Source organism: Podarcis vaucheri (assembly GCF_965113315.1).
Source record: "Podarcis vaucheri genome assembly, chromosome: 1".
Lineage (NCBI taxonomy): Eukaryota > Metazoa > Chordata > Lepidosauria > Squamata > Lacertidae > Podarcis > Podarcis vaucheri.
In genome coordinates, this window is record NC_138759.1 from 21,072,654 (window position 1) to 21,097,593 (window position 24,940).

The window sequence follows — 24,940 nt, forward strand, 5'->3', positions numbered from 1 at the left end:
ACTCAATCTGCTGTGCATGCAAGAGCACACATTACTCAGCAGAGTAAATGCACAACAGGTCAGGTTTGAGGCGTGGATACGATACTAAACTATGCATTTATTATACATAAATCAGGGCAAAGAAAACATGGCCTCTCTCCTTGTCGTTCCTCTCGGGGAGAGAGAAAACAAAAGCAATACAGAGCAGCTCTTCCGCTCACGGGACTCCAGCACTCTGTGGTGGAATGTGAACAAACATGTGAAATGTAACAATCCCACATAACTGCAGCAACTCAAGTGGTGAGTGCCAATGGCCTAACCTCCAGCATTCCTCAGATGAAAATAGGGACATTTCTCACTCCCCAGTGCCCAATTTTTTTGTCCCATCATGCTCAGGGGGGAGACAATGCCTCCCTCTCTCACATCCCAGTGAGGACTGAGCATGTTCAGTAGTGGTGGTTGTCAGTTGTGAGCAGAAAGGTGGAAATCTGAAGTGAGGTGAAATTTCCTAGAAGAGGGTGTGGCTGGTGGTTCCTGAACAAGAGCACACCTGGGACGAAATGAGGAAAAACAGCAACACTCTGCTGTCCCTTTGCATTTCACTGCTGAACTAATCACCCTTTTCTCCAAACTGCTGCAGTAACAAAATAAATGATGGACTTCCAGTTTAAGCTGCACAAGAGTTTTATTTTGTAGAAGAACGTATTTTACAATACCACACAGCAAATGTCCTGATGATATATTCGTATATATACACATTTTGGAGAACATTCTCATTTATTTTGAAGTTCAGCTTGTGTCTAAAATCCTATGCGATTTTAAAATGCACTTGCCCTGTTTTGTTTTGTTTTGAAGAGCCAGAGTTGTGGCTGAGCTGAGCTGAGAGCAGGCTGCAGGCTGAGAAGCTGAGAAAGAGCCATGCTTGATTTGTGTTTAATTCCTAGGCTTTGACTATGGGAGAAGCAAAACCTTTTGGGGAGTTAATGCTGTGAGCCCCTCCACCTTAGGCTCAGATTATACATGTGTGCAAATAAATCATATATCCTAAATACACCACAATGTCCGCCATCCCTCATTACAAGGAAACTCAACTCTGGCTAATCCTTCGCCTGGAACCTGTGGGATCTCTCACTGCCCGGAGACTGGGGTGGTATGTGACAATTGCCATCTACATAGCACTTCAGAAACGGCAAAGCATTTCCCATACATTCTCTCAGATCAACCCTGTAAGACAGGGCAGCTTATTATCCACATATTTTAGATGCAGTGAATGGGGGACAGGACTATGACGAAGAGAATTGTGGCTTGCCTAATTCCACGTTGTCAGTGGGTGCAATATTTTAATCAGTTGACTCTCTTATCCCCTACTCTATATCCCTTTCCCCCATATTACAATATAGGAGAAACCGCTGACCATTGCCTATGCTAGCTGGGACTAAGGGGATTTTGAATCCAACAATATAATAAGTGCTACAGGTCCACCCACTCCTGCAGCAGTCAATGGCTGCTGTGTCCATGGCACAAATGTGCAAATGTCCCAGGACAAAAGCATGGGGTGCATGAGGACAGAATGTCCTAACTTTGCACCAAGACACACTTCCAGGGTTTTTTGCTGTGTATAACTTTCCCAGCCAGGAGCAATGGGGTGCTGTTCTTTGGATGAGCCCTAGAATCTCATTCTAATAATGGCCATGCATATTTTTCCCTGAACAAATATCTCGTCTGAATGAGGTCTCTGTGTTGCAGATCTGAATAGTGTAGGTACCAAGAGAAGCAGGATAGCACCAAGGACCAAGATTTGGATCAATGACACACCGAAATCACTCCCTCAGCTTGAGCAATTGCACAAGTTCAAATGACAGAAAAAGGCCCATGACAGATCGCTCCTGGAAGTGCAAATGTATATGTATACAGATTTCAGTCCTAGAAATAAAAATAGCATTTATTTGTTGGCTGGAGCAGGTGGTCAATGCAAACTTTACAGCTGATATCTGTTTTCTCCAAAGTTTCATCAGCAATGAATTAATCCACCAATTAATCCAATGTGGGCACCATATCAAACCCTCTGCTTAAGCCTGCTACATTCAACACTTTATGTGTGTTTTTTTCCTTATGGTAACAAGCAAGTGGCGCTATTGCAAATTAACAGCAGACTTTTTCCGGTGGTTTTCGACTGAAAAGGATGTTCGGAGAGTTTCCAGGGTTGTCACTGTCTGGATGGATGGTGCTGCGCTAGGTCTTCTCTGGAGCATTCCACAGTAGACCTCCTTGGATTTCCTTCGGAAGTGTTTGCCTACCAGGACAAACAGAATTGGGTTAAGGCAGCTGTTGCTGAAGCTGCAGTAGGTGGCGATCTGGCTAGCCACGTCATTGGCTTGTTCAGCCCCACAATCAAGAATAACCCCAGTGCGAATCAACGTATCCAAGAACGTGGTGATCTGGAAAGGAAGCCAGCAGACAATGAAGAGAAGAAGGACGAAGAGAACCAAGGCAGTGGCTTTTTTCTCTGTCTGGATAGCTCTGATCTTTTGAAATGTGCTGTTTTGTAAAGCATGGATGATTTGCGCTGTGCAGAAGGTTATGACGCAGAGAGGCATCACAAAGCCCACTGTGTTCAGCAAAGTGTTTGTGATCACTGTCCATTGCACAATTGATGGATACTTCAGAATGCAGGCGGTGACATTGTTTACTTCGTCATATTCCAACGATCTAAAGAGGAGAGCAGGGGAGCTCAAGAACAGCGCAGAGACCCAAATGGCGAGGCAGTTCCACTTTGCACAAGAAGGCCGGCGCAGGCGTCCCAGAGACATTGTTTTCACCAAGGCCAGGTAGCGATCAATGCTCACCATCACCAGGAAGTAAATGCTGGAGTAAAAGTTCATAGAAACAATGGCATTGACGGCTTTGCAGAGGGGCAGCCCAAACACCCAATGGAAGTTACTGCTTATCGTGAATGCCCAGAAAGGCAAACCACAGAGGAGGAGGAGGTCAGCGGCTGCTAAGTTTGCCAAGTAAACTTCGGCCACCGTGCAGCGGCTCTTGTGGAAGCAAAAGACACTGAGGATAAAGATGTTCTCCACAATTCCCACCGTGGCAAGAAACCAGAGGAACACTGGCTGGATTGTGAGCAGCCAGTTCCATTCCTGTGGCCAGCCGCAGGAGGAGTTGTTTGTCGTGTTGTGCCAAACAGACTGGCTCACCACAGAGTTCCAGGCAGTTGTGACACCATAAAGAGCTGTGTTGTTTTCGGCCATGACAGTGGTCCACGTGGGGGCTGGAAAACAAGGAGGTAAATTTAGACCAGTCTTTGGTGCAATATGCAGAAGCTCAATATGCAATTAAAAACCAAGGGCCAGATTTTTGAAGAAGAGGAGAAGAAGAGTTTGGATTTGATATCCCGCTTTATCACTCCCCTTTAGGAGTCTCAAAGTGGCTAACATTCTCCTTTCCCTTCCTCCCCCACAACAAACACTCTGTGAGGTGAGTGAGGCTGAGAGACTTCAAAGAAGTGTGACTGGCCCAAGGTCACCCAGCAGCTGCATGTGGAGGAGCGGGGAAGCGAACCCGGTTCACCAGATTACGAGACTACCTCTCTTAATCACTACACCATGCTGGCTTTTGGAGTGCATAATCAACTAGCAGAAGCCAGTGCAAGGATTTCCACCAGTGCAACAGGAGTCCTCCACACCCCCCCCCCCCCGCTGCAGACACCTTGCACCACCCCCAATCTGCTGTGGAAGGCTAGGACCCCATCAGAACAGACTGAGGAAAGTGTTGCCTTACAGCCAGGCTGGGCAGCTCATTAAAAAGATGAAAAACTGCTGCTAAGATGAAAGATGCATTTTGTTGCAGGACTGCTAGCGCCGAGACATTTGAGATTGATCAGGGTTTGTAGGCTAGGTCCCCACACGGCGATGTGTTGTGCATAGGTGACACACTCCCAGCCAGCAGTCAATGTCGGAAAGGGACAGGCATCTATCAAAAAGAGAACACTGTGAACAAGCCTTGAGACAACCTTTTTAAATGTACTGCAATGGCCTTCCCTAAGCAGGCCGGCTGGGGCTGATGGAAGCAGCGGTTAACTGAGGGGTGGGAGAAACAGGCCTGGGGGGGGGGCAAGGCACAAAAATCACTTATGAGACTAATGGGGTGTATGCTGTGTGGTGACACACCACCACTGCCACAACGAGATCAAACACAGGAGAAGTGGCTTTCAATTTGAACTTAGCCTGATCTTTTACTCCCCTTCCTTCTCTCCCCTCCCCTTTTTATGAAGATTACCCGCTCTGGGATCCCACAGTTAATTCTCCCCTGGTCTCCTCGCTGGCCCAAATAGGACTAATTTAGCCAGCTAGCCCTGGTGATTATCTAATGTTTATTGGATGGATTTTCCCCCTAAATTGATTTTTGAATTCTGAATTTATTGTTATTCATGTTTTATACTGTATTTTATGCTGTTTTCTGTTGCATCAGTTAAGTGTTTTAAATTTGTTGCTAGCCGCCCTGAGCCCGATTTTCTGAACCGAGAAGGGCGGGGCATAAATAAAAATTTATTATTATTATACTAATCAGCCTTCTTTATGTGAGAGCTGGACCATAAAGAAGGCTGATCACCGAAGAATTTATGCTTTTGAATTATGGTGCTGGAGGAGACTCTTGAGAGTCCCATGGACTGCAAGAAGATCAAACCTATCCATTCTTAAGGAAATCAGCCCTGAGTGCTCACTGGAAGGACAGATCCTGAAGCTGAGGCTCCAATACTTTGGCCACCTCATGAGAAGGGAAGACTCCCTGGAAAAGACCCTGATGCTGAGAAAGGTTGAGGGCACAAGGAGAAGGGGTCGGCAGAGGACGAGATGGTTGGACAGTGTTCTCGAAGCTACCAACATGAGTTTGACCAAACTGCGGGAGGCAGTGGAAGACAGGAATGCCTGGTGTGCTCTGGTCCATGGGGTCACGAAGAGCCGGACACAACTAAACGACTAAACAACAATTATTATAATTTATTATGGTAAAGATGTGTGGTAAAGTGATTTTTTTTCCAGGGGGAGGGCAGCAGTACAGCTCCTTGCCAAGGGCACAAGGGACCCTAGATATGTCTCTAGATGGGATTTGTGGAAACAAAACATACGGAAGACACCATTTTCAGGAAGGCACGCTTGCACATAGCTGTGGATCAAAAGCTGCTGTGCTACAGCCATTTAGCTAACAATGCTGTCTCTACTTCTTCCTTCTTTTGGGGAGTGAAACATCCCCCGGATGCTTGCTTTAGGTGGGAGAATGTTAAGTGGCGTTGAGGGCACTTCCTTTCCCAGAAGCTGGAAAGAGAGAGGCATTGCCAGGAAAAGTGAATAGCAGGCAGCCAAGTTTTGTGCCCAATTTTGGGTGCAATTCAGAGTTCTGGCCTTAAGCTTTAAAGCCCCAAACAACTGGGGTCCAGATTAGTAGTGGGCCAACTTCACCCATTTAATCCTGCCCATATGCTCTTCTTGAGTGTCCACCATCAGTTAGGTTGGAGCACAAAATGGGCAGGACCTTATTGATGGTGGCCCCAAAGCCACATAATTCCTTTCCAATGGACTTCTGCTTTGCGCCTTCGATTGTGGCATTTAGAAGTCTCTCCACTTCACGGCTGCCCAGAGCTGACAATCTAAATAATTTCATACCTGCAAAGTGCCCCAGAAAAAAATGGGACATCCTGTTTTTTCACAAAGGATCACTGCAGCCATTTTGGGTGCCACAATTTTGGGTTGCACTCTCACTCCGGAAAAGTGCTCCTGGTCAAAATAGTAAAGCAAGTTTCTATTTGCTACCATGCTGCAGTCACATGTGCCTTAAAAAGTGGTATCAAAGGGTGTTAACAGCACCTTGAACTGATTGTCAATATAAGTCTGTCTCTGCCATTAACCAGACAGAAAAGAAAGTACGAGCAGACAGCTAAAAACTGGCAGGCAGAGAGAGGTTTTAGGGAATCACACAGGCTATAAAAGAAACCAGAGAGGACGGATGCAAAGTAGGCAGGGTTACTCTGCTGCTGTTCATTATTGCATGGAAGAGAGAATTACAACAATTGCAGCATTCCTTGCCCTTATTTGACAAGTTTCACCTGCTGAAATTCTGTCTTCTGCACAAATATTAAATGCACAGGATCCCAGGATCCCTTTGCATCTTGTCTCCTCCTAAAACAAATAGATTTACCCAGGCATGTAAACAGTCCCAGAGGCTCACAACACCCCCCCCCGCCACACTTTCCCCCCCTCCTAGTCAAATATTTCAATTTAATTCCTTTTGGTAACTGGAAAAACTTTGTGGATTTTTAAACAGTACAAAAAGTAAGCGGCACATACTTTTTTTGTTTTAAATGCTGCTTACTGAAACTAAAGCCAAAGAAACACATTGCACGCAATCTCTACTGATTTGGGGGCAACTAACAGTGGACAAATTTATTAGTAGCAAAACAAAGACAGCTGTCGTGTGCACGAGATGCTCTCCTCTCTCACCTATTTATGGCAACATAACAAGAACAAAGGAAATGGAAGGAGACTCCTTTGACAGTTCCATGCAGCCCAACTGCATCGACCACGTAATGGCAGGATGCTTTCACACACTAAATATACCAAGAATTGGGCGTGGGATGCAGTCCAGCATTCTGGAAAAGGGCAGGTTTGCCTGGACGTTCCTGCACAGACAACTGAAAACTCTTCACTGGAATGCTTTTGGTAGCTGAGGGATTTTCTCCCCTAATACCTTTAGTTCTTCTGCACACCTCGGGGTTCCCCTAAGATACCCGATAGCTTATTTGTGTGCAAAGTGTGTTGGGTTCAGTGCAAAGATTTCCGCTTGCATAACGGTGGTCTCTCCAGAGGCGGAGCTAGCTGCTGTGCACCCAGGGGCGGGACCATGGGGATGGGGGGGCAGCATCCAAGGGGGACACTGTGGGAAGCGTCCCGGGGGCAAGACACCCATAGGGGCAGAAAGAGCCGTCCATGTGCGGTGGAGTGAGAGGGAGCCGCACCGCTTTGCCAGCAACCTTCCATCATCATCATCATTATTATTATTATTATTATTATTATTATTATTATTATTATTATTATTTATTAATTTATACCCCACCCATCTGGCTGGGTTTCCCCAGCCACTCTGGGCGGCTTTCAACAGAATATTAAAATACTATAGTCTATTAAACATTAAAAGTTTCCCTAAACAGGGCTGCCTTCAGGTGTCTTCTAAAAGTCTGGTAGTTTTTCTCTTTGACATCTGATGAGAGGGTGTTCCACAGGGTGGGTGCCACTACCGACAAGGCCCTCTGCCTGGTTCCGTGTAACTTGGCTTCTCTCAGTGAGGGAACCACCAGAAGGCCCTCAGCGCTGGACCTCAGTGTCCGGGCAGAAGGATGGGGGTGGAGATGCTCCTTCCCTCTTCCTTTTGACAGCTCGGGGGAGGCTTCCCCCCGGAAGCAGCCCAGGAGGCACAAATACAAGATGGGTGACACCTGGCTTGAGAGCAGTACATGTGAAAAGGATCTAGGAGTCTTGGTTGACCACAAACTTGACATGAGCCAACAGTGTGACGCGGCAGCTAAAAAAGCCAATGCAATTATGGGCCTCATCAATAGGAGTATAGCATCTAGATCAAGGGAAGTAATAGTGCCACTGTATTCTGCTCTGGTCAGACCTCACCTGGAGTACTGTGTCCAGTTCTGGGCACCACAATTCAAGAAGGACACTGACAAACTGGAACATGTCCAGAGGAGGGCAACCAAAATGGTCAAAGGCCTGGAAACGATGCCTTATGAGGAACGGCTAAGGGAGCTGGGCATGTTTAGCCTGGAGAAGAGGAGGTTAAGGGGTGATATGATAGCCATGTTCAAATATATAAAAGGATGTCACATAGAGGAGGGAGAAAGGTTGTTTTCTGCTGCTCCAGAGAAGCGGACACGGAGCAATGGATCCAAACTACAAGAAAGAAGATTCCACCTAAACATTAGGAAGAACTTCCTGACAGTAAGAGCTGTTTGACAGTGGAATTTGCTGCCAAGGAGTGTGGTGGAGTCTCCTACTTTGGAGGTCTTTAAGCAGAGGCTTGACAACCATATGTCAGGAGTGCTCTGATGGTGTTTTCTGCTCGGCAGGGGGTTGGACTCGATGGCCCTTGTGGTCTCTTCCAACTCTATGATTCTATGATTCTAGGAGCAGGGGGCAACAGTGCACCACTTCCCGTGACTCCCAAGCCTCCTCTGAGCTGTCAAAAAGAAGGGGGAAGGGGGGAAGGATGCTGGCAAAGTGGCACAGCTCTGGCCCTTCCCTCAATGGCTCGGGGTAGGCTTGGGAGTCGCGGGTGGGCAGCACACCAAATGTCACCCCTCTCAGTGATGACACTCAGGGCAGACTGCCCCCACCGCCCCCTTCCTCTTCCCCTGGATCTCTCCCTCCCCCATGCTCTCTCCCTCCCTAAATCTGCTCCAGAGAGTTGGGGCAACAGATTTAGGGGACATGTGGGGGGAGAAGAGGAGGGGACAACATCTTGTTGCACAAGCAGAAATCCTTGCGCCAATTGAACATTCATGTACATGGGATACAACCCAAGGTTTTGGGAATATAAGGATTGGTGCCCCAAGAATGAGTTTTTAATTCAGAAGTATAGGATTAACCACATGTGCTCCATTTTGTTACTAATATAGATGACAAATCACCTCTCAGTTTCTATTATCTGTTGTTTCAACATGAGGATGGCTGAAGTTAATTAAGGAGTAACCAATTTCCACACCAGCAAACAGATATTGCTTTTCTCATTCAATACTTGTCTTCTCTCGTGTCATTATGCCTTTTCCCTGTATGTGTTTATATTAAAATTGACAAACACAACCCCAAAAGAAGCAGTTAGAATATAAAAAAGCAAAACAAAACAAGCTGACAGGGAAGGACTCCCAGTCTAACCCCTGTATGTTTACTCAACTCCAGCTGAGTTGTGAGGTTAGTTTTGTTCAGGGCAACCAAAAAAAGCTGCCGACAATGTTAAGTGGAGTGTTCCTGCCATTACATCATTTAAGTGTAGTGAGTCTATAAAAAGCCTGTCCTTTCAACCGTTTGGCAGGGGCAGTTACTGGCTGCTTGTAGTAACAAGTTTTGCGTGCCCAGGTGCCGAGGGCCCGCTGCCCTGACAAGACCACACAAGACAACGTTCTATGGTTCAAATTGTTGTTGTTGTTTAGTCGTTTAGTCATGTCCGACTCTTCGTGACCCCATGGACCAGAGCACGCCAGGACCTCCTGTCTTCCACTGCCTCCCGCAGTTTGGTCAAACTCATGCTGGTAGCTTTGAACACACTATCCAACCATCTCATCCTCTGTCATCCCCTTCTCCTTGTGCCCTCCATCTTTCCCAACATCAGGGTGTTTTCCAGGGAGTCTTCCCTTCTCATGAGGTGGCCAAAGTATTGGAGCCTTAGCTTCACGATCTGTCCTTCCAATGAGCAAAACACACTGATCTCCCAGGTTCAAATTAGGCCACCATTTTATTGATTACAGATGAAAGGGGTTTATCCCCAGGCATTGGGTGTATCCCAAATCAACCAACCCGCTTGCTGGATGTTTCCAATGGGGTTGATTCTGAGGGAAGGAGGTCCTACGACATACATACAACAAATAGGAGCGACCTCACCAGGATCGCCAGGACCCTGTGGCCCTAGCACCTGCCTGGGCGATTGGACAGAAGCACCTTCTCCTGGGTCCCTTCAACAGGATACCCCGTTCCCTTGGAGGGACAGGCAGAGGCCTACAACTTCCCCTCTGATCATGACTAAGGCTCTACCCAATGCCTAATCTGCCCAAGTTGCGACAATTACTATGAGGAGGGCAAAACCCACAGACAGGCTCAATTAGTCTGAAGGATAAATTCCTCATCGGCCCAGAATACAGCAACAGGCAGAACCATAGCAAGGTGGTGGAGTTGAACATGGCAGGAGTGCAGCTTAAATGGCCAACAGCTCATCTTCTCTTGCCCTCGGCCTCCTTCTCCTCCTGCCACTGCCACCAGCCAGTGGATGCTTCTCCCATCTTTCCCTTATGTGACAGCAGCAGGAGGAGGAACCGTTGACTGTTGAAGACACGCCCGGACTCCTCTTTTTCCTACTGTTGCTGCCACTGGCTGGAGGCTGCTTCCTCACTCTATGCTCAGCCTTCTCTGCCCCCTGATCGTTCTGTCCATTAGGAGATGGGGAATGAGCTGGGCTCCTGGGAGTTGGCACCTATGGATGCCTATAGGAGGGGGTTAGACAGATTCATGGAGGATAAGGAGATGGCTGCTTGCCAAGATGTGGTACCCACAGTATCTCCATCTGGGAATGACAAATTCTGCTTGTGGGCTTCTCGGAGGCATTTGGCTGGCCACTCTGAAAGCAGGATGTCGGACTAAATGTGCTTTTGGCCTCATCCCGCAAGGCTCTTATAATGTTCTTATAAATATTTCGCAAAGAATCCCAATAAAACTAGAGGGTTGCATGAAAAGAATGTCTCTGTGACCCTTATCCAGTAGTCCCATGGAATCAAACTGACAGATAAAGTCTTGTTCAGATGTCTGCTTAACCAACATTGTGGGATGGCGTGACACTTAAAATGATCTTCACGCTTCCCGGGGAAATGGATTGCAGCCTGCCCCCAAACTGGCCAATTGTGGGAGGGCTACCTGACTGGCTCTGCCTCTGGGGGTGGACCAGACTGAGCCTGTAGGTCTCACTCTGGTCCACCTCTTGAGTATTTAAATCAGGCCAGTTTCACCTCCTCGCGCAGCTCCTCGTACCGTCATCCCTGGTCATTGGCCATGCTTGCTGGGGCTGATGGGAGTTGTAGTTCAGCAACATTTGGAGGGCCAAAGGTCCCCAACCTTGTCGTAAGATGGACAGATCATAGTGGAGAGTTTTGACCAAAGGTGATCCACCTGGAGCAGGAACCGGCAAGCCACTCCAGTATCCCTGCCAAGAAAACTCCATGGACAAAGGCAACAGACATATAAAGGTTTAATCCTAGTAGTTCCTTAAAGGCTGCATGCATGCCTTTCATTGTGCCTTCACAGACCTTGCTAGCACAGATCCAGTCTGTATGTAACTAACAGGCTTCGCCTCACTGTTCTGTTTGTTTTTTGTTTCCTGGAGCCATGCCTAGCCATATGGGAGTCCCATTTATCATCACAACAGTTCTGAAAGCTGTTGTGGGGGAGGCAAAGGTCAGCGCACAATTGCGTGCCGACGGCAGCTCAGCCCATCAATACGCTGCACTTCCTGGCATCAGCTAACTGTGGAGGGGATTTCTTTCTGTCCACCTACAATTTTTTTTGGCCCGGATCCCCAGAAAGGAAGCAAGATTTAAAAACTGATCAAAGCGTTCAGGCCACACTGGACATTATGGGATATATCTGATAGTAGTTACATTGATATTATTTTTTAAAGGAGTAACAGCAAAAGGTCACCCCAATTCTGAAATAAGACCATAACACAGGAGAAAATGGATCTAATCCCTTTCCCCTCTTGCCATTTCCCCTAAGAAGTTACCACCTAAGCTGCTATAAAGCCAAGAAGAAATCTGCTACTTGCACCCACAATAGCCTCCTTTCCAGGGCAAATAGCAGGCTAGAGGGAGGAGGAGGTTAAATTTACAGTGGTACCTCGGGTTAAGTACTTAATTCATTCCGGAAGTCCGTACTTAACCTGAAACTGTTCTTAACCTGAAGCACCACTTTAGCTAATGGGGCCTCCTGCTGCCGTCGCGCCGCCAGAGCCCGATTTCTGTTCTTACCCTGAAGCAACATTCTTAACCTGAAGCACTATTTCTAGGTTAGCGGAGTATGTAACCTGAAGCGTATGTAACCTGAAGCATATGTAACCTGAGGTACCACTGTATTAGAGGAGTGCAAGAGCTTTGGATGAAGTGGGAGTAATGAGGTGATGCTGGCACACTTGCTATGATGCTTTGCCACAGCAAGGTGGGGGAGGGTGGTATCACAAGCTTGGAATATTACAACTTAAAAGGAGATTTGTGCTGACCCATCTCTCCCAGTTCTGTCTGCTCTGACTGGCAGCAGCTCTCCAGGGAACTGAGCAGAGTCCTTTCCCAGCTACTTTTCAGCTGGAAATGCCAGGGGCTGAACCAGGCATGCTCTGGATTCCTTGCATAGCTTTGCCGTTGCACTGTGGCTTCCTGTTAAATGCTACCTGTTGTTTATTTTCTGACGAGTGTTATTATGGTGTGGAATCAGATCCCCCTCACCTTCTCAAAAAAATAACGATGCAATTTTGTTCATTCTAATCAAGCCAGTATAGGAATGGAATGGATTTTGTTGACTTTCTTCCCGTGCATTTTTCTGGGAGCAATCTCATGATTTGGTGCTTCAAGTTTTCAGCTCCATTGCCTGTGCTTTTCTCTCAGCCACCGGCACAGACATGAAGCCACAGGGCTTTTTGAATGATAGATATCAGCATGTTTTCACTCGTTGATGGCCATTCTTTGGGGGCTAAGTAATGTGGATATAACTATAAACACCACAGTGTGAGATGTATCACTCTTCTTCCTCCCACCTCACTTACAAAAGGTTAACAAGGAATCGGAAGCATCGTGAGGATCAGATTACCCAATACCTGTCTGAGAACAGGCCAAATCTTCTCATGCCAATTCCATTCAATTTAGCAACGTATTCCTAGGAGCTGAGTATTTCCCCATAGTTCAGGCTGGTCCATGGGATTAATCCACAGCAGGTATCCCTAAGGTAAGATGGTGCCACAGGAAGCATCAAGTAAGTAACTCAGATAAAGTTTGGCAGTAAAAGCCTGGCCTTATCTATTATTACTTGATTAGTATGCCTCTTTATTGACCCACAACATACATGTCTGACACACAGAGAACTCGGGATACCAAAAATGTTACTATGCTACTGAATTGAACCCAGTGCTAGATTTACGTATAAGCTAAACAAGCTATAGCTTAGGGCCCCACTCTCTTGGGGGCCTCCCAAAAAAACTAAAGGAAAAAACCGCCGGATGTACATTTCCAAAATATAAGATAAAAAACAAATAAAACCTACATACAACAACAGTGTTTTGTGTTGTGTAGGCTCCTGTGGTGTAAGTAATGGGCCCTGCCTGCTAGCCTGATCCCTAAAATATCACTGGTAATTATTTCACTATTAATATACTTCTTCTTAATTGTATATCAGTTCAACAATTACTTTGATAAAATACATATTTTGTTACGTGCAAATGGCTTTAGATACCTATTAGGTCCATAAATTAGCATACAGCATATATTCAAACACAAAAAAGCGACAATTTGTTGTTGACAAAGGACAGCTGGACATATAAAGGGCCCCATTACCTTCAGTAACTTAAGGCCTCATCAAACCTACATCCGGCCCTGATTGAAACTTAAGAGCATTATTTAGGCAAAATAAGGAAGGCAGAGCATAGCTACTGTGGGGAAAACATCTGGGACTCACTGAACGGGGGGGGGGGGGAAACAGAATTGGATCATATGTCCTAGGTGGATAAGAACTGATGTTGCAGTTGAAACATTAAAGCTGTGGCAGGCCTTGACTGTAGAAGAATAAAATTATGAAGGAATTAAAGAAAGTTGAAATGGGCGTGAGAAAGAATGAGCAAGTGAAGGTTGGAATCTGAAGATTGTGTTTGCAAGATAACTGTGAGAAAAGGACCGAACAACATGTGTGCAGTTGCGATTGCTTTAAGGGTTAAGGGCGAGGGAAGGCAGTATAGATAAGAAAGTAGAAGCTAGCTAGTTATGAGGAGATAAGGGAGTTATTAACAGAGTAGTTACAGTTTCACCAATTAAATGATATTTTTAAGATGGATAACCAGAAAGGCTTTAGTTATGAGATATCAAGATTTCAAAAAGAGCGGTTAGAAAATAACATTAAATTGTTGTCGAAAATGTACAGTTTGTTCTTTGAGTGGCATACAAAAGATGAACAGGTTAAATCTGTAATGATACACTGCGCAAAGGATTTGGGACATAATATCCAGATGGCAGACTGGGAAAGGATATGGAAAACAGATTTGAAATTTACGACATGTTGTACGCTGAAAGAAAACTATATGAAAATGATGTACCGGTGGTATTTGACTCCTAGTAAGTTAGCAAGAATGTATAGAACTAGTACAAATACTTGCTAGAAATGTAAAAAAAGAGAAGATACTTTTTATCATATGTGATTGTTTTGTAAGATAATGAAAGCTTTCTGGGAAATGATATATAATGAAATGAAAAAATGTTTAAAATAACTTTTGTTAAAAAAACCCAGAAGCTTTTCTTTTAGGAATTATTTATGTATGGGACAACAGCCCACAGATATTACTAGCCCAGAGATGGAAAGAAGAAAGAGTCCCTACCAGAGAGGAATGGCAAACTAAGCTGATGGACTATGCCAAAATGGCAAAGCTGACTGGAAAGCTCAGGAACCAAGAGGACAAAAACTTTTAAAAAGAATGGGAAAAATTCATAATATACTTAGGACACCATTGCACGCAGATGGAAACATTAGCAGGATTTTAATCTCATTTGTAATGTAACAAATGTTATGGTTGATATGGATATTAGAATTCCTGCTCCATGATTGCAGTCATGGGATTTTTGTCTATCACATGACGGCGTATATTTTGACTCCACAAAGTGGGAAGTGACGGAGACAGGATGTTTGTGTTTTTCTCTTTGCTGTCTGATGCTAGAGAGAGAGGGAGCCATGTTGCAGTGCTCCGTGTGTGTTTATATGTAAATAAAGTAGATTAGCCAAAATGCTGAGTTGCTGTGAAGACTCTGCGGATCCTTAAGTGTGCCGATGTCTGTTGGCATTGGTCACTGTGATGTCCGGGCTGAAGATAGCTTTTGAAGCTCCCAAACGATTGACCAGGAGGGAGAGAACATGCCAGTAGGGCATGTGTCTCTGCCAGGGTCCTACTCGAAGTGTAGGACAAGCTCCTGACAATGGATTGATATAAAATATAGATTAAGGAATAATATGCAGTTTCAAATGTTGGCAATAGGACCCATGAAGGGGATGGGGGAAGTCTCGAGATTCAGAGAATCTCCATATATGTATATGGATATGGTTATAAAATTATATTTGTAAAACCAAATAAAAATGTTTAAAAAAGAAAGAAAGTAGAAGCTAGCAGAAGGAAGTATAACTATATATGGACAAGGCTTTCCTATGCTTGTAAATGTATAAATGCCTGTGCTTTTTCATATTTGGTGAGTTGAACAGTGGTTTGAAGATGAGTTGTAGTTAAGGTTTAACCACATTGTCCATGTTTGGACAACACAACAAGCTGCAGTTGATCTAAAAGAGAAACAAAAGCATCCAAACTTGGCCTCATGTCCATGTCAGGGGAGAGGGTAGGGGAAAGCATATGAGCTTGGGGCAAGACTAGGCTCATTCTCATGATGTTGAATCATGGTTTGGATCAGGCATAGGCAAACTTGGCCCTCCAGATGTTTTGGGACTACAACTCCCATGATCCCTAGCTAACAGTACCAGTGGTCAGGGATGATGGGAATTGTGGTCCCAAAACATCTGAGGGCCGAGTTTGCCTATTCCTGGTTTAGATAATCTTAAGGGTTGACGAGATTCATAGTCCTCCTAAGCTGCCCTTTCTTAGCACAATGCTTTCCAGGTGTTGTGGGACAACACCTGCCATCATCCCTGGCCACTGGCCACGCTTGCGAAGGCTCTGCAGTCCTGATGTTGACAATATTGGACTACATGTACCACTGGATTTATTCAGTATAAAGGCAATCGTACAATCAGGTTATTGAAGGCCTGTAGGTCAGAATGCAACACCATTCACTATTTTGCAGCAAGGATTTCAGAAACCTCTAAGAAAAATAAAGGAGCCTATGCCTCAAACTAGGTTGTTTATGTTCCTGGGTCTTTTCTGGGGTTGTTTTTTTAAAAGAATAAAACAGTCTTGATCCTAATGGAAAGCAACATCAGCTTCATCTGATGAAAATAATTCCTGATCTCTTTTTAACAAGCAGAATAGTTTTTGCCTGCGTCAGGAAAGAAGCAGTAAACTGCAGAGATGCCACTGGCATCGTCTGATGAAGCTGCCATGCAACTAGCTCAAAAGATAAATTGAATACTGTAGGCAGTGGGTTTCTTGTACAATACAATTATGTGGCTATCCGAATGACCACATAACGTACCTTTCTGACAGCGTGCCAGAAAAATGTCTGTCTGCGCCGGAGATCTTTATCAAAGAGGGCAATTTCCCCTGTGACTTGTAGGACTTGTCTGCCTGCCATTTTGCTTCCCTTCACGTCATCCAATTTAATATATTTCTAATGTCTGGAGGAGCGGGGAGTGTCCAAAGGCAGAGACAGTTCACTCACCCTTTGCAGATACCAAGGATAAGGAAATAAGGAGAGCCCTGTTGGATTAGACCAAAGGCCTGCCTAGCATCATCTTTCCTGCAGTGGCCAACTAGATGCTTCTGGGAAGCCCACAAAGATGATGGGAAGACAACAGCCCTCTCCTGCTGTTGTTCCCCAGCAGGCTGCCTCTGATACTTCAAGAAGTACATAGTCATCCTTATAACCTTGCCCTCCATACATTTGTTTCATCACCTAGTGAAGCCATATACCATATTTTTCCATCTATGACACCCCCTATTTTGGGGGACTCAGATTTAAGAAAATGGGGGGAGGTGGCACAGAGTATAAGACGCCCCCTCATTTTTGACATTATTTTTAGGGGAAAAACCTAGTCTTATACACGGAAAAATACGGTAACTTGGTGGCTTCACTTGATAGGGCTGGATTTGACCCCTGCCCTAATACAAATGAGAATGAATGAATGAATGAATGAATGAGTATGTGTGTGTGTATCTTCCTATATACATAAAAATGTAAGGCTGTCATCACGCATGCCCCATTGGAGGTTTTGTAGTGCCACATCACAATCCTGGATTTGCATGAATAAATCAGGCTGGCAAGCTGAAAAGTGAACTTAGTTGGATGGGAAGGGAAAGTTCTAGGGATTTAATAGGGGGGAGTGGCAGGAGAGATGGAATGAGCTCCAAGTTTTATAGATGGATAGATACACATATGTGTCCTGACTGCATGTAACACTAAGCAAAGCCACTGCCATTTTCCTTAAGTCTCAATTTTTCTCAAATGTCAGGTCCTACTATAGTTACCCTGCAGATTTTTTTAATCAACAGGAGGGGCAGATAATTATCAAGACTATAGCAGTTGAGGAGTGAGAGTTACCTCTTTCCTCCTGAGGAAAACCCCTTCTCTGATTGCATTGGGAGTAAATACAAAGCATCATTGTGTGGCGATTCCCGCCCCCTCCCACAGATGGAATGAATAAAGACACCGGACACCAGAATTTAGGTTAATGGGCGAAAAATGGCCACAACTTTATTGATTACAGGTAAGAGTGGTATTGGCTTTAGGCATTGGCCCTAACAGACTATCCGGTCTAACCGGGAAGGGTTAAGCACCAACAGGGGGAGCCCCCGAGATGCACATCCCTGGGCGCTCCCCAAGGGGTTACCGCTCGGGAGCGCACTTTAGGCCCTAGCCTCCATAGGTTTCCGACGAGGCGACACCCCCCGGAGCCCTTTAACGAACTACCCTTCAACATTTGGGGGAGGTGATGGCATTCCTCCCCCCAACTCATTTGCATAATAATACCCCTGCCAATGCCTAACCGCCCAAACCAAAGGTGTTGTGACGTTTTGCTACCAGGTAGGCGAAAAAACCAAGTGGCTTCCAAAATACAGCCAATTAGCCAAATGGAAAAACTCCTACCAGGCCCCTTGCGGCGACCAGCCGAAGCCCATAGCAAAGTCCAGATGAGAACCTACAGGGCAGGAGGGTGGGAAACCACAGCTGCTGAAAGAAAAGAAAGGGGTGAGCATGGGGTTCCCCCGACCTTAAATGCCCCCTACTAGTCTCGCCCCCGCTGCCAGCCGATTGGCTAGCGCGGTGAATGATGAATGCTAATGAATCCCAGGATTCCCCAAGTCCTGCAGCCCCACGAGGGTGTGAATGGGGCGTGAGCCCGCAACCCCCCCCCCTCCGTATGTCAGGAGTGGCTTTCCTGTAAAGGAGGCCGAATGGAAACAAGGACTGTAAAGCACTTTGTACTGTAAAACATGCTTTAGAAACAGTCCATGATAAAAAGACATGTTCTGAAGTTTTAAAAAACATGCTTTTCAAGAGTGAGCTGAGTAAAAAAGAATGGAACAAAGCAACTTGGGGCTTTGCTTTTTAATACTTAGAACCAGTGCTCTTTTTCTAGAAAAAGAGGTGCCGGAACTCACCATGAACACCGCCATCATTCTCTTAGAATGGCAATGATGCCCACCTGAGATGTGCCAGAACTGAGTGAAGCAACTTATGGATGGTGTTTCACATATTAGGCTTCTCATCACAAGCTAAGCTGTTAATCACCAACTTCATAGGGGGAATGAGCTATGCCAAGGTTAAAGGGAACTCATCATTTTCTCTTTTGCAGGATATGACCTACGACACTTTATTGCCTGAAATTGGCAGGGAGCATGCCCCTTCTCAGTGCAGTTTTGTGAGCATGTTCCCCTGTGCGGCAGGCTGCCCCTTCCCAAATAAGTACTACTTGATAAGTCATCACATGAAATTAAAAGCCAGAGATAGAAAACCCTCCTTCAGGAGGTGGAGAATGGAGTGGTCAGGTAGACGAAGCAGAATTTTCCGGTTACAACTTGCATTCTTCTGCCAGAGAGATTCAGCTTGTGGCAAAAAGCAGAACAAGCATCTGCCTCTTGTTTCCTGCCTAAAGTCACACACGCCAGCCTGTTAGAGTCTCTAAGAGAAAGAATGTTGTCTGTCCTTTGACATCTTCCACTGGCCAGCATTAACCAGAGGGTCTCTATTGTATTCAGCTCCCATTAGTAATCTCAAGCAGAAAGTTACGTTCATTGGTTTGCACAGGTGTGAAGCCTGGTTATGGCTCAGAGGCTTCAGCCCTGGAAGCACCTCAACTCCAAAACAAACTTTCTGAGCAAAACTCCCAATGTTCTCTGCTAAAGAGCCAAGACAACAGTTTGGGTTCTGTAACTCAGATAACATTACATTGCCTCCCATCAGCAGTCCACACTCCCCAAAGACCCTAAAGCTGGAATCTAGGGAAAGTATTTGGACACATCTGCCAAGGGGTGGTGTTGACCATTTTTTGTATTGTTCCTGTGTCTTTAATAGCTGCTTGGTGTGCACGTATCGCCAAGTGAGAATGTTTATGTCCATGCATCTAAAAGCTTCCAGTGCTGATTTCTGCATGTCAAGCTGCTGTTAAGGGCACAAGAGCGAAGTAAACCAGATTTTCTTTTTTCACTGGTGAATGCTGCCTATGTCAGGTGAAAGACTGGCTCACTTGTAAGCATAATTGATTAGATTTGCATTCAATTCCAGAATGCAAACATTTGATTGAAGGTGCTATAAGTCACCATGACATCATTTGTCTGGCATGGAGGAGAAAGGAATGGAGATGTCTCATCAACAAGTTTCTTTGGAGAGACTTCTTGGATGTTGCAGAGACTTGACTGCTTCGAAACTGGCCATTTGGGGTGGCGGTGACGGGGGTGGGGTGGGGGGAGAACCATGCTAGATTCACATACTTTTCATGATGCGATTGCATGACATCATAACAAAACATTCTGCTCCCATGTTTTCCCTGCTCAACCTCTGGGTTTCCCCTGACCTCCAGGCTCAGAAAATCCAACTTTTTATTATTATTTTACAGAGTGAAACACCTGGTAGAAGCTCTCATTATTGTAAGATCACTCACCCCAATATCATTAATCTCAGCAAGGAGCTAAATCAGCTCAGCAGCACCCAGCCTGCTCATTGATCAGCCAACTGAAGCGAATTAGCTACCGTACTTTTGCTGGAGACAATGTCCCTGAGTTTGCGTAATCCCTACCACCTGTCTCAATACAGTGGTACCTCAGGTTACATACGCTTCAGGTTACAGAGTCTGCTAACCCAGAAATAGTACCTCAGGTTAAGAACTTTGCTTCAGGATAGGAACAGAAATCGTGCTCTGGCAGTGCGGCGGCAGCGGGAGGCCCCATTAGCTAAAGTGGTAATTCAGGTTAAGAACAGGTTCAGGTTAAGAACAGACCTCCAGAAGGAATTAAGTTCTTAACCCGAGGTACCACTGTATCTTGCATTGCTGGGATGTTGAAGTGGACTTGTTGGCACTAATTTCACTGAATGCTCTTAGGCCTGCTGGCGTTTCCACACTTGAGAACATAGGAAGTGCTCTTCCTTATCATTACATCTTCACATCTGGAATTAGGAGAAGAGGCTTCCAGCGCACAACCCGAGGTTTCCAAACAGCACTTTTTGCCTCCTGTGTTTATGAAACATGTTTTGGCTGATTGCGTCAAGTGTTCCTGCTGCAGGCGTTTAAGATCGGAGGGGAAAGGAAATTATATTTAACGGGCAGTAACCCAGTTGCCCATTCTGTGGTCTGAGGCTTGTGATGACTTTGGAAAGTGCTTTAATTTTAACTGTGCTTTATGCCATGGGTAGGCAAACTGAAGCCGGAGGGGACGGATCCGGCCCAATCGCCTTCTAAATCCAGTCCACGGACAGTCTGGGAATCAGCGTGTTTTTACATGAGGGTTATTTGTGGGGTCTGCCTGGTGTTTTTACATGAGTAGAATGTGTGCTTTTATTTAAAATGCATCTCTGGGTTATTTGTGGGGCATAGGAATTCATTCATTTTATTTCCCCCCAAAAAAATATAGTCCGGCCCCCCACAAGGTCTGAAGGACAGTGGACCAGCCCCCTGCTGAAAAAGTCTGCTGATCCCTGCTTTATGCAGTAGTTTAATTGCATTGTAGTACTTGTAAATTCTCATTGTGAACTGCTCTGGGATACATTTTTATGGGTAGTATACAAATGGGACTGAAATAAGAGGAACACAGCCCAAGTGAGCCCACCTACAGGAAGTGGAAGCAAGGCCTAATGGCAGGTACCTCAGCAGTCTTTGGGAACTAACAAAATCAGAACACATCCACCATTAGGACTGGGCAAATTTGTCAATTTCAGTTGCTCTCAGTTTCTCATTTTTCCACCATTCAGTGCTCCACATTTTTACATCCGTTTGTGATATATATTACATACTGATGCAGAAATGAGGGGAACTGAACACACACAATTTATTCAATTTATATACCACCCTTTATCCTCTCTCTTTCTCTCTTCATTGACATTTCAATGAAAGTTTCTCACAAGATATAAATTTTAAAATTAAATTTTGCCCTATATACATTTTTGCAAAGAAATTTCCCCTAATATAATGTACTTTTGTATATTAATATTTTCCTACTATTTTTATGCACATTTTATTTCCCTACTATTTTTATGCACATTTTATTTCCCTACTATTTTTATGCACATTTGATTTTAGTATATGCATTTTTCAACACACTACTTGGCTGGAGACCTGCACTGCAAAATTTACCGACGTGGAAATTTCGAAAGACGGCTGTGTTTCAATTTATTTATTGGTTTGGAAAGTGCAAATTAAGTAGCTTTGCTTTTAAGTGTGAAGTGAAACAATTTTTCCCCTACCCCTGTCCACAGTTTCCATTTGGTTTAAAAATTACCTTTGTGTTTAAAACATACCTTTTGGAAATTTGAATAAAAGTGGGTTTTTGCAGCTTAAAAAAATAAAACCTTTGGGAAGAGATAACTAAATATAAGGACCATATCTCAGTGGCATGGACCATATTTCACATGTTTTGCAGACACAGAGCAGTATCCAGCTAACTCATTCAATCAATGGAAGAGTTTCCACTTCTACAATGGAACTTCCCCCCACTCGTCTCCCTGCCTTCTGCTGTAGAAAGTTGGAGGAACTCGCAGAACAAATGTTGCTCTGTTTTGCAAGTTGAAATGCTTGCATTGATGGAATGACTTAGATGGATACCACCTAATCTTCTAACTTCACTGCCCTGGCATCTTCAACTAGGACAATGAAAGTCCCTTCTCAAGCCCTGGAGAACAACAGCCAATCAATGCAGACAGTGTTGAGTTAGGTGTACCAATGTTCTGGCATGGTATAAGGCTGCCTCTTATATTCCAGTGAGAGTTGAGGTCAATTGAAACTGTCCTTCTCATCAACTGTCTGATTCCAGAATCTCCCAGTTGGGACCAGTAGAATGGACCACCTTAGAAGGTGGTGAACTCTCCACCACTGGAGGTTTTTAAGCAGAGGTTGGATTTTAAACAGGGAATTCTTTAGCTGTGATTGTTGCTTTTCAGGGTGTTGGACTAACTCTGCTGTTCTATGATCCTTTTCGTAATCAAGCTTGAGCACATCTCCCATACTCCCAATAGAAGACAAAGCTGCCAGGAAAACAAACCCTATCTATTTCTTCCTGCAGAATCCCTCAGGAAAGAGAAGCTTTTACGTAGGAGTTTTTCCCTTACATAAAAGGTTATTTGCAGCTTAATGGGTTATTTGCAGCTGAACATGCATTAGAGATTTAATGGGGCATTTCTGTCCACCCCCACCGGGCCAGCCAAAGACATTTCAGTACCTGAGGCGGACCTCCAAAATTATGCCTCCCCACCAAAGAACATGGGAGGCAGGGAAGATCTACATCAGGAACAGAGAAGAGATTGACATCAGGATCTGCTGTCCACGGTGAACTCTGTTGCCTGAGGTGGTTGCTTCATCTTGTCTCATGGGCTCTGTGTCCCCCTCTTTTCATTTCTTTATATCAGTGTGAGATTTTTGTTTGTTTGATTTTGTTTTTCCTTCTAGCAATTAAAAATTGGAGTAGAGAACCTGTGGCCCTTTATTGGACTACAATGCCTACCATCCTGACCATTGACCATGCTGGTGGGAGCTGGAGTTCAACAACATCTGGAGGGCCACAGGTTCTTCATCTTTTAAGTAAATGCTACTTTGCATGGGACGCGGGTGGCGCTGTGGGTTAAACCACAGAGCCTAGGACTTGCCGATCAGAAGGTTGGCAGTTTGAATCCCCGCGACAGGGTGAGCTCCCATTGCTCTGTCCCTGCTCCTGCCAACCTAGCAGTTCAAAAGCACATCAAAGTGCAAGTAGATAAAGAGGTACTGCTCCGGTGGGAAGGTAAACGGAGTTTCCGTGCACTGCTCTGGTTCGCCAGAAGCGGCTTAGTCATGCTGGCCACATGACCTGGAAGCTGTACGCCGGCTCCCTCAGCCAATAAAGCAAGATGAGTGCAATTCAGGGAAGGGGAATTATTAGTTAAGGAATGGGACTTGGGGAAAGCTCACAGGACACCTAATGTCCTGAGATCAGGTAGGACTAGTTTCTGTAGATTGCATTGGGGAGCAAGCACCACTGTAATTTGTCACACAGCTGCCCTACACGAAACACGTATGCTGCAGGCAAATGAAGTGATGGTCTGGAGTTCCAGTGCTATTGCTACTGCCCCTGCCGTTAATACTACTACAACTGCAAACTCCATAAAATTTATTAGCCCACCTGCCCAGACACTTCTACTACTAGTAGTACTGCTGCTACTACTACAAACTTGCAAATATATTCATGAAATTTAGTTGCTCACCTGCTCAGACGCATGTACTAGTGCTATTGCCAACTTGCAAATATATTAATAAAACATATTAGTCCACCAACCCAGAGACATTTATATTAGTTGTCACTTTGTTTCTTAACATGTTCTTTTGCATTTTTATTCAGAGCTAAGTTCCAATGAGGTCAACGAGACTTACTCCCAAGTACGCACGCTAGGGCATTTCTGCTCATGTCTATTCCCTATGTCACATTTCCTACAACAAGGCAATTGCACTAGGAACCAGATAACTGTTGTTTCTTTTCATAACCATAACTGTCTTCTGCAGCCTTTTCAAAGCTAGGATCCATCTTTGCAGCCTGCAACTTGGGAGCCATTTCAATTATTTTTACACTTTTATCTCTCTGTTTTCCTCCTCTTGTCTCTCTCATTTGAAAAAACAAAAAACAAAAGCACAACAAAAGGAAATGGTCCTGGCAATGCTACAGGCACAACCTATATGGGTCCTGATCCAGCAGTTAAAGATCATCATTCTACATGCATCATCCCAAACATGAAGGGTCCACAACTCCTTGAAACTGGCTGCCATCACCAGCCAGTGACCCATTAGTAGCTAGCAGAGCAATCCTGTGCATGCTTACTCAGAAGTAAGTCCCCCTGTGTTCAGCGGGCCTCACTGCCTTTTACAATCACGTTTAGAACTGTAACTTTAGTGACCCATGCCTCTGACATTTATGTAACCCACTGGTAAGTCCTGCCTTGGCACCCTAACTTTAATACTATCAAAATCAGCTGTGTGTGCACATCCATTGTGTCAGAGGCAAAGGGACTATGTGTGCGTCTGTGTGCATGTTGATTCCCAACAAGTAATTGCATTCATTGATAAAACCTGTCACTGTGATGCAGTAAGTAGAAATAACAAGCCCTTTGGGAACAAAGGGACACCCTGAGGAAAGGCTGTAGCTCAGTGGTACAGCATCTGCTTTGCATGTGCAAGGTCTCCGGTTTGATCCCTGCCATCTCCAGGTAGCTACATGCTCCCTGTCTAAAACCTTCATGGACCCGTGGTCTAACTTGGGATGAGACAGCTTCCAATGTTTCTAAATAAAGCTGAATTTTTGTAACACAGAAAAAGAAAAGTTCATCAGTAACTGCAACTGGGAGCTAAGAAAACTTTTGGGGAAATTCCACCGTTAACAAAGTTATGAAGTCAGAGAGAAGCAGAAGTACATACCTTTCTAGCAAAGACTTGGGTAGCTCTGGGAGCGCTGGGGCTGGCTGCGGAGTGCCTTGCTGAATGCTTCTGAGGAGTTTTCTTGTGGTTTCCGAAGAGTACTGAAGCAGCTCCTCCCTCTGTCGTTGAGACTGTTACACACTTCC

General features: G+C 45.0%; 1 protein-coding gene across 1 annotated transcript; it reads right to left on the reverse strand.

The window, feature by feature from the left end:
- Positions 1 to 814: 814 nt before the first annotated feature.
- BDKRB2 (bradykinin receptor B2) lies at positions 815 to 24,918 on the reverse strand. Its single transcript, XM_082192674.1, has 2 exons — positions 24,795 to 24,918; positions 815 to 3,253 (listed from the first exon to the last, which is right to left on the reverse strand). The coding sequence occupies exon 2, from the start codon at positions 3,231 to 3,233 to the stop codon at positions 2,112 to 2,114; it is 1,122 nt and encodes a 373-aa protein (XP_082048800.1). The 5' UTR covers positions 3,234 to 3,253; positions 24,795 to 24,918; the 3' UTR covers positions 815 to 2,111.
- Positions 24,919 to 24,940: the final 22 nt, after the last annotated feature.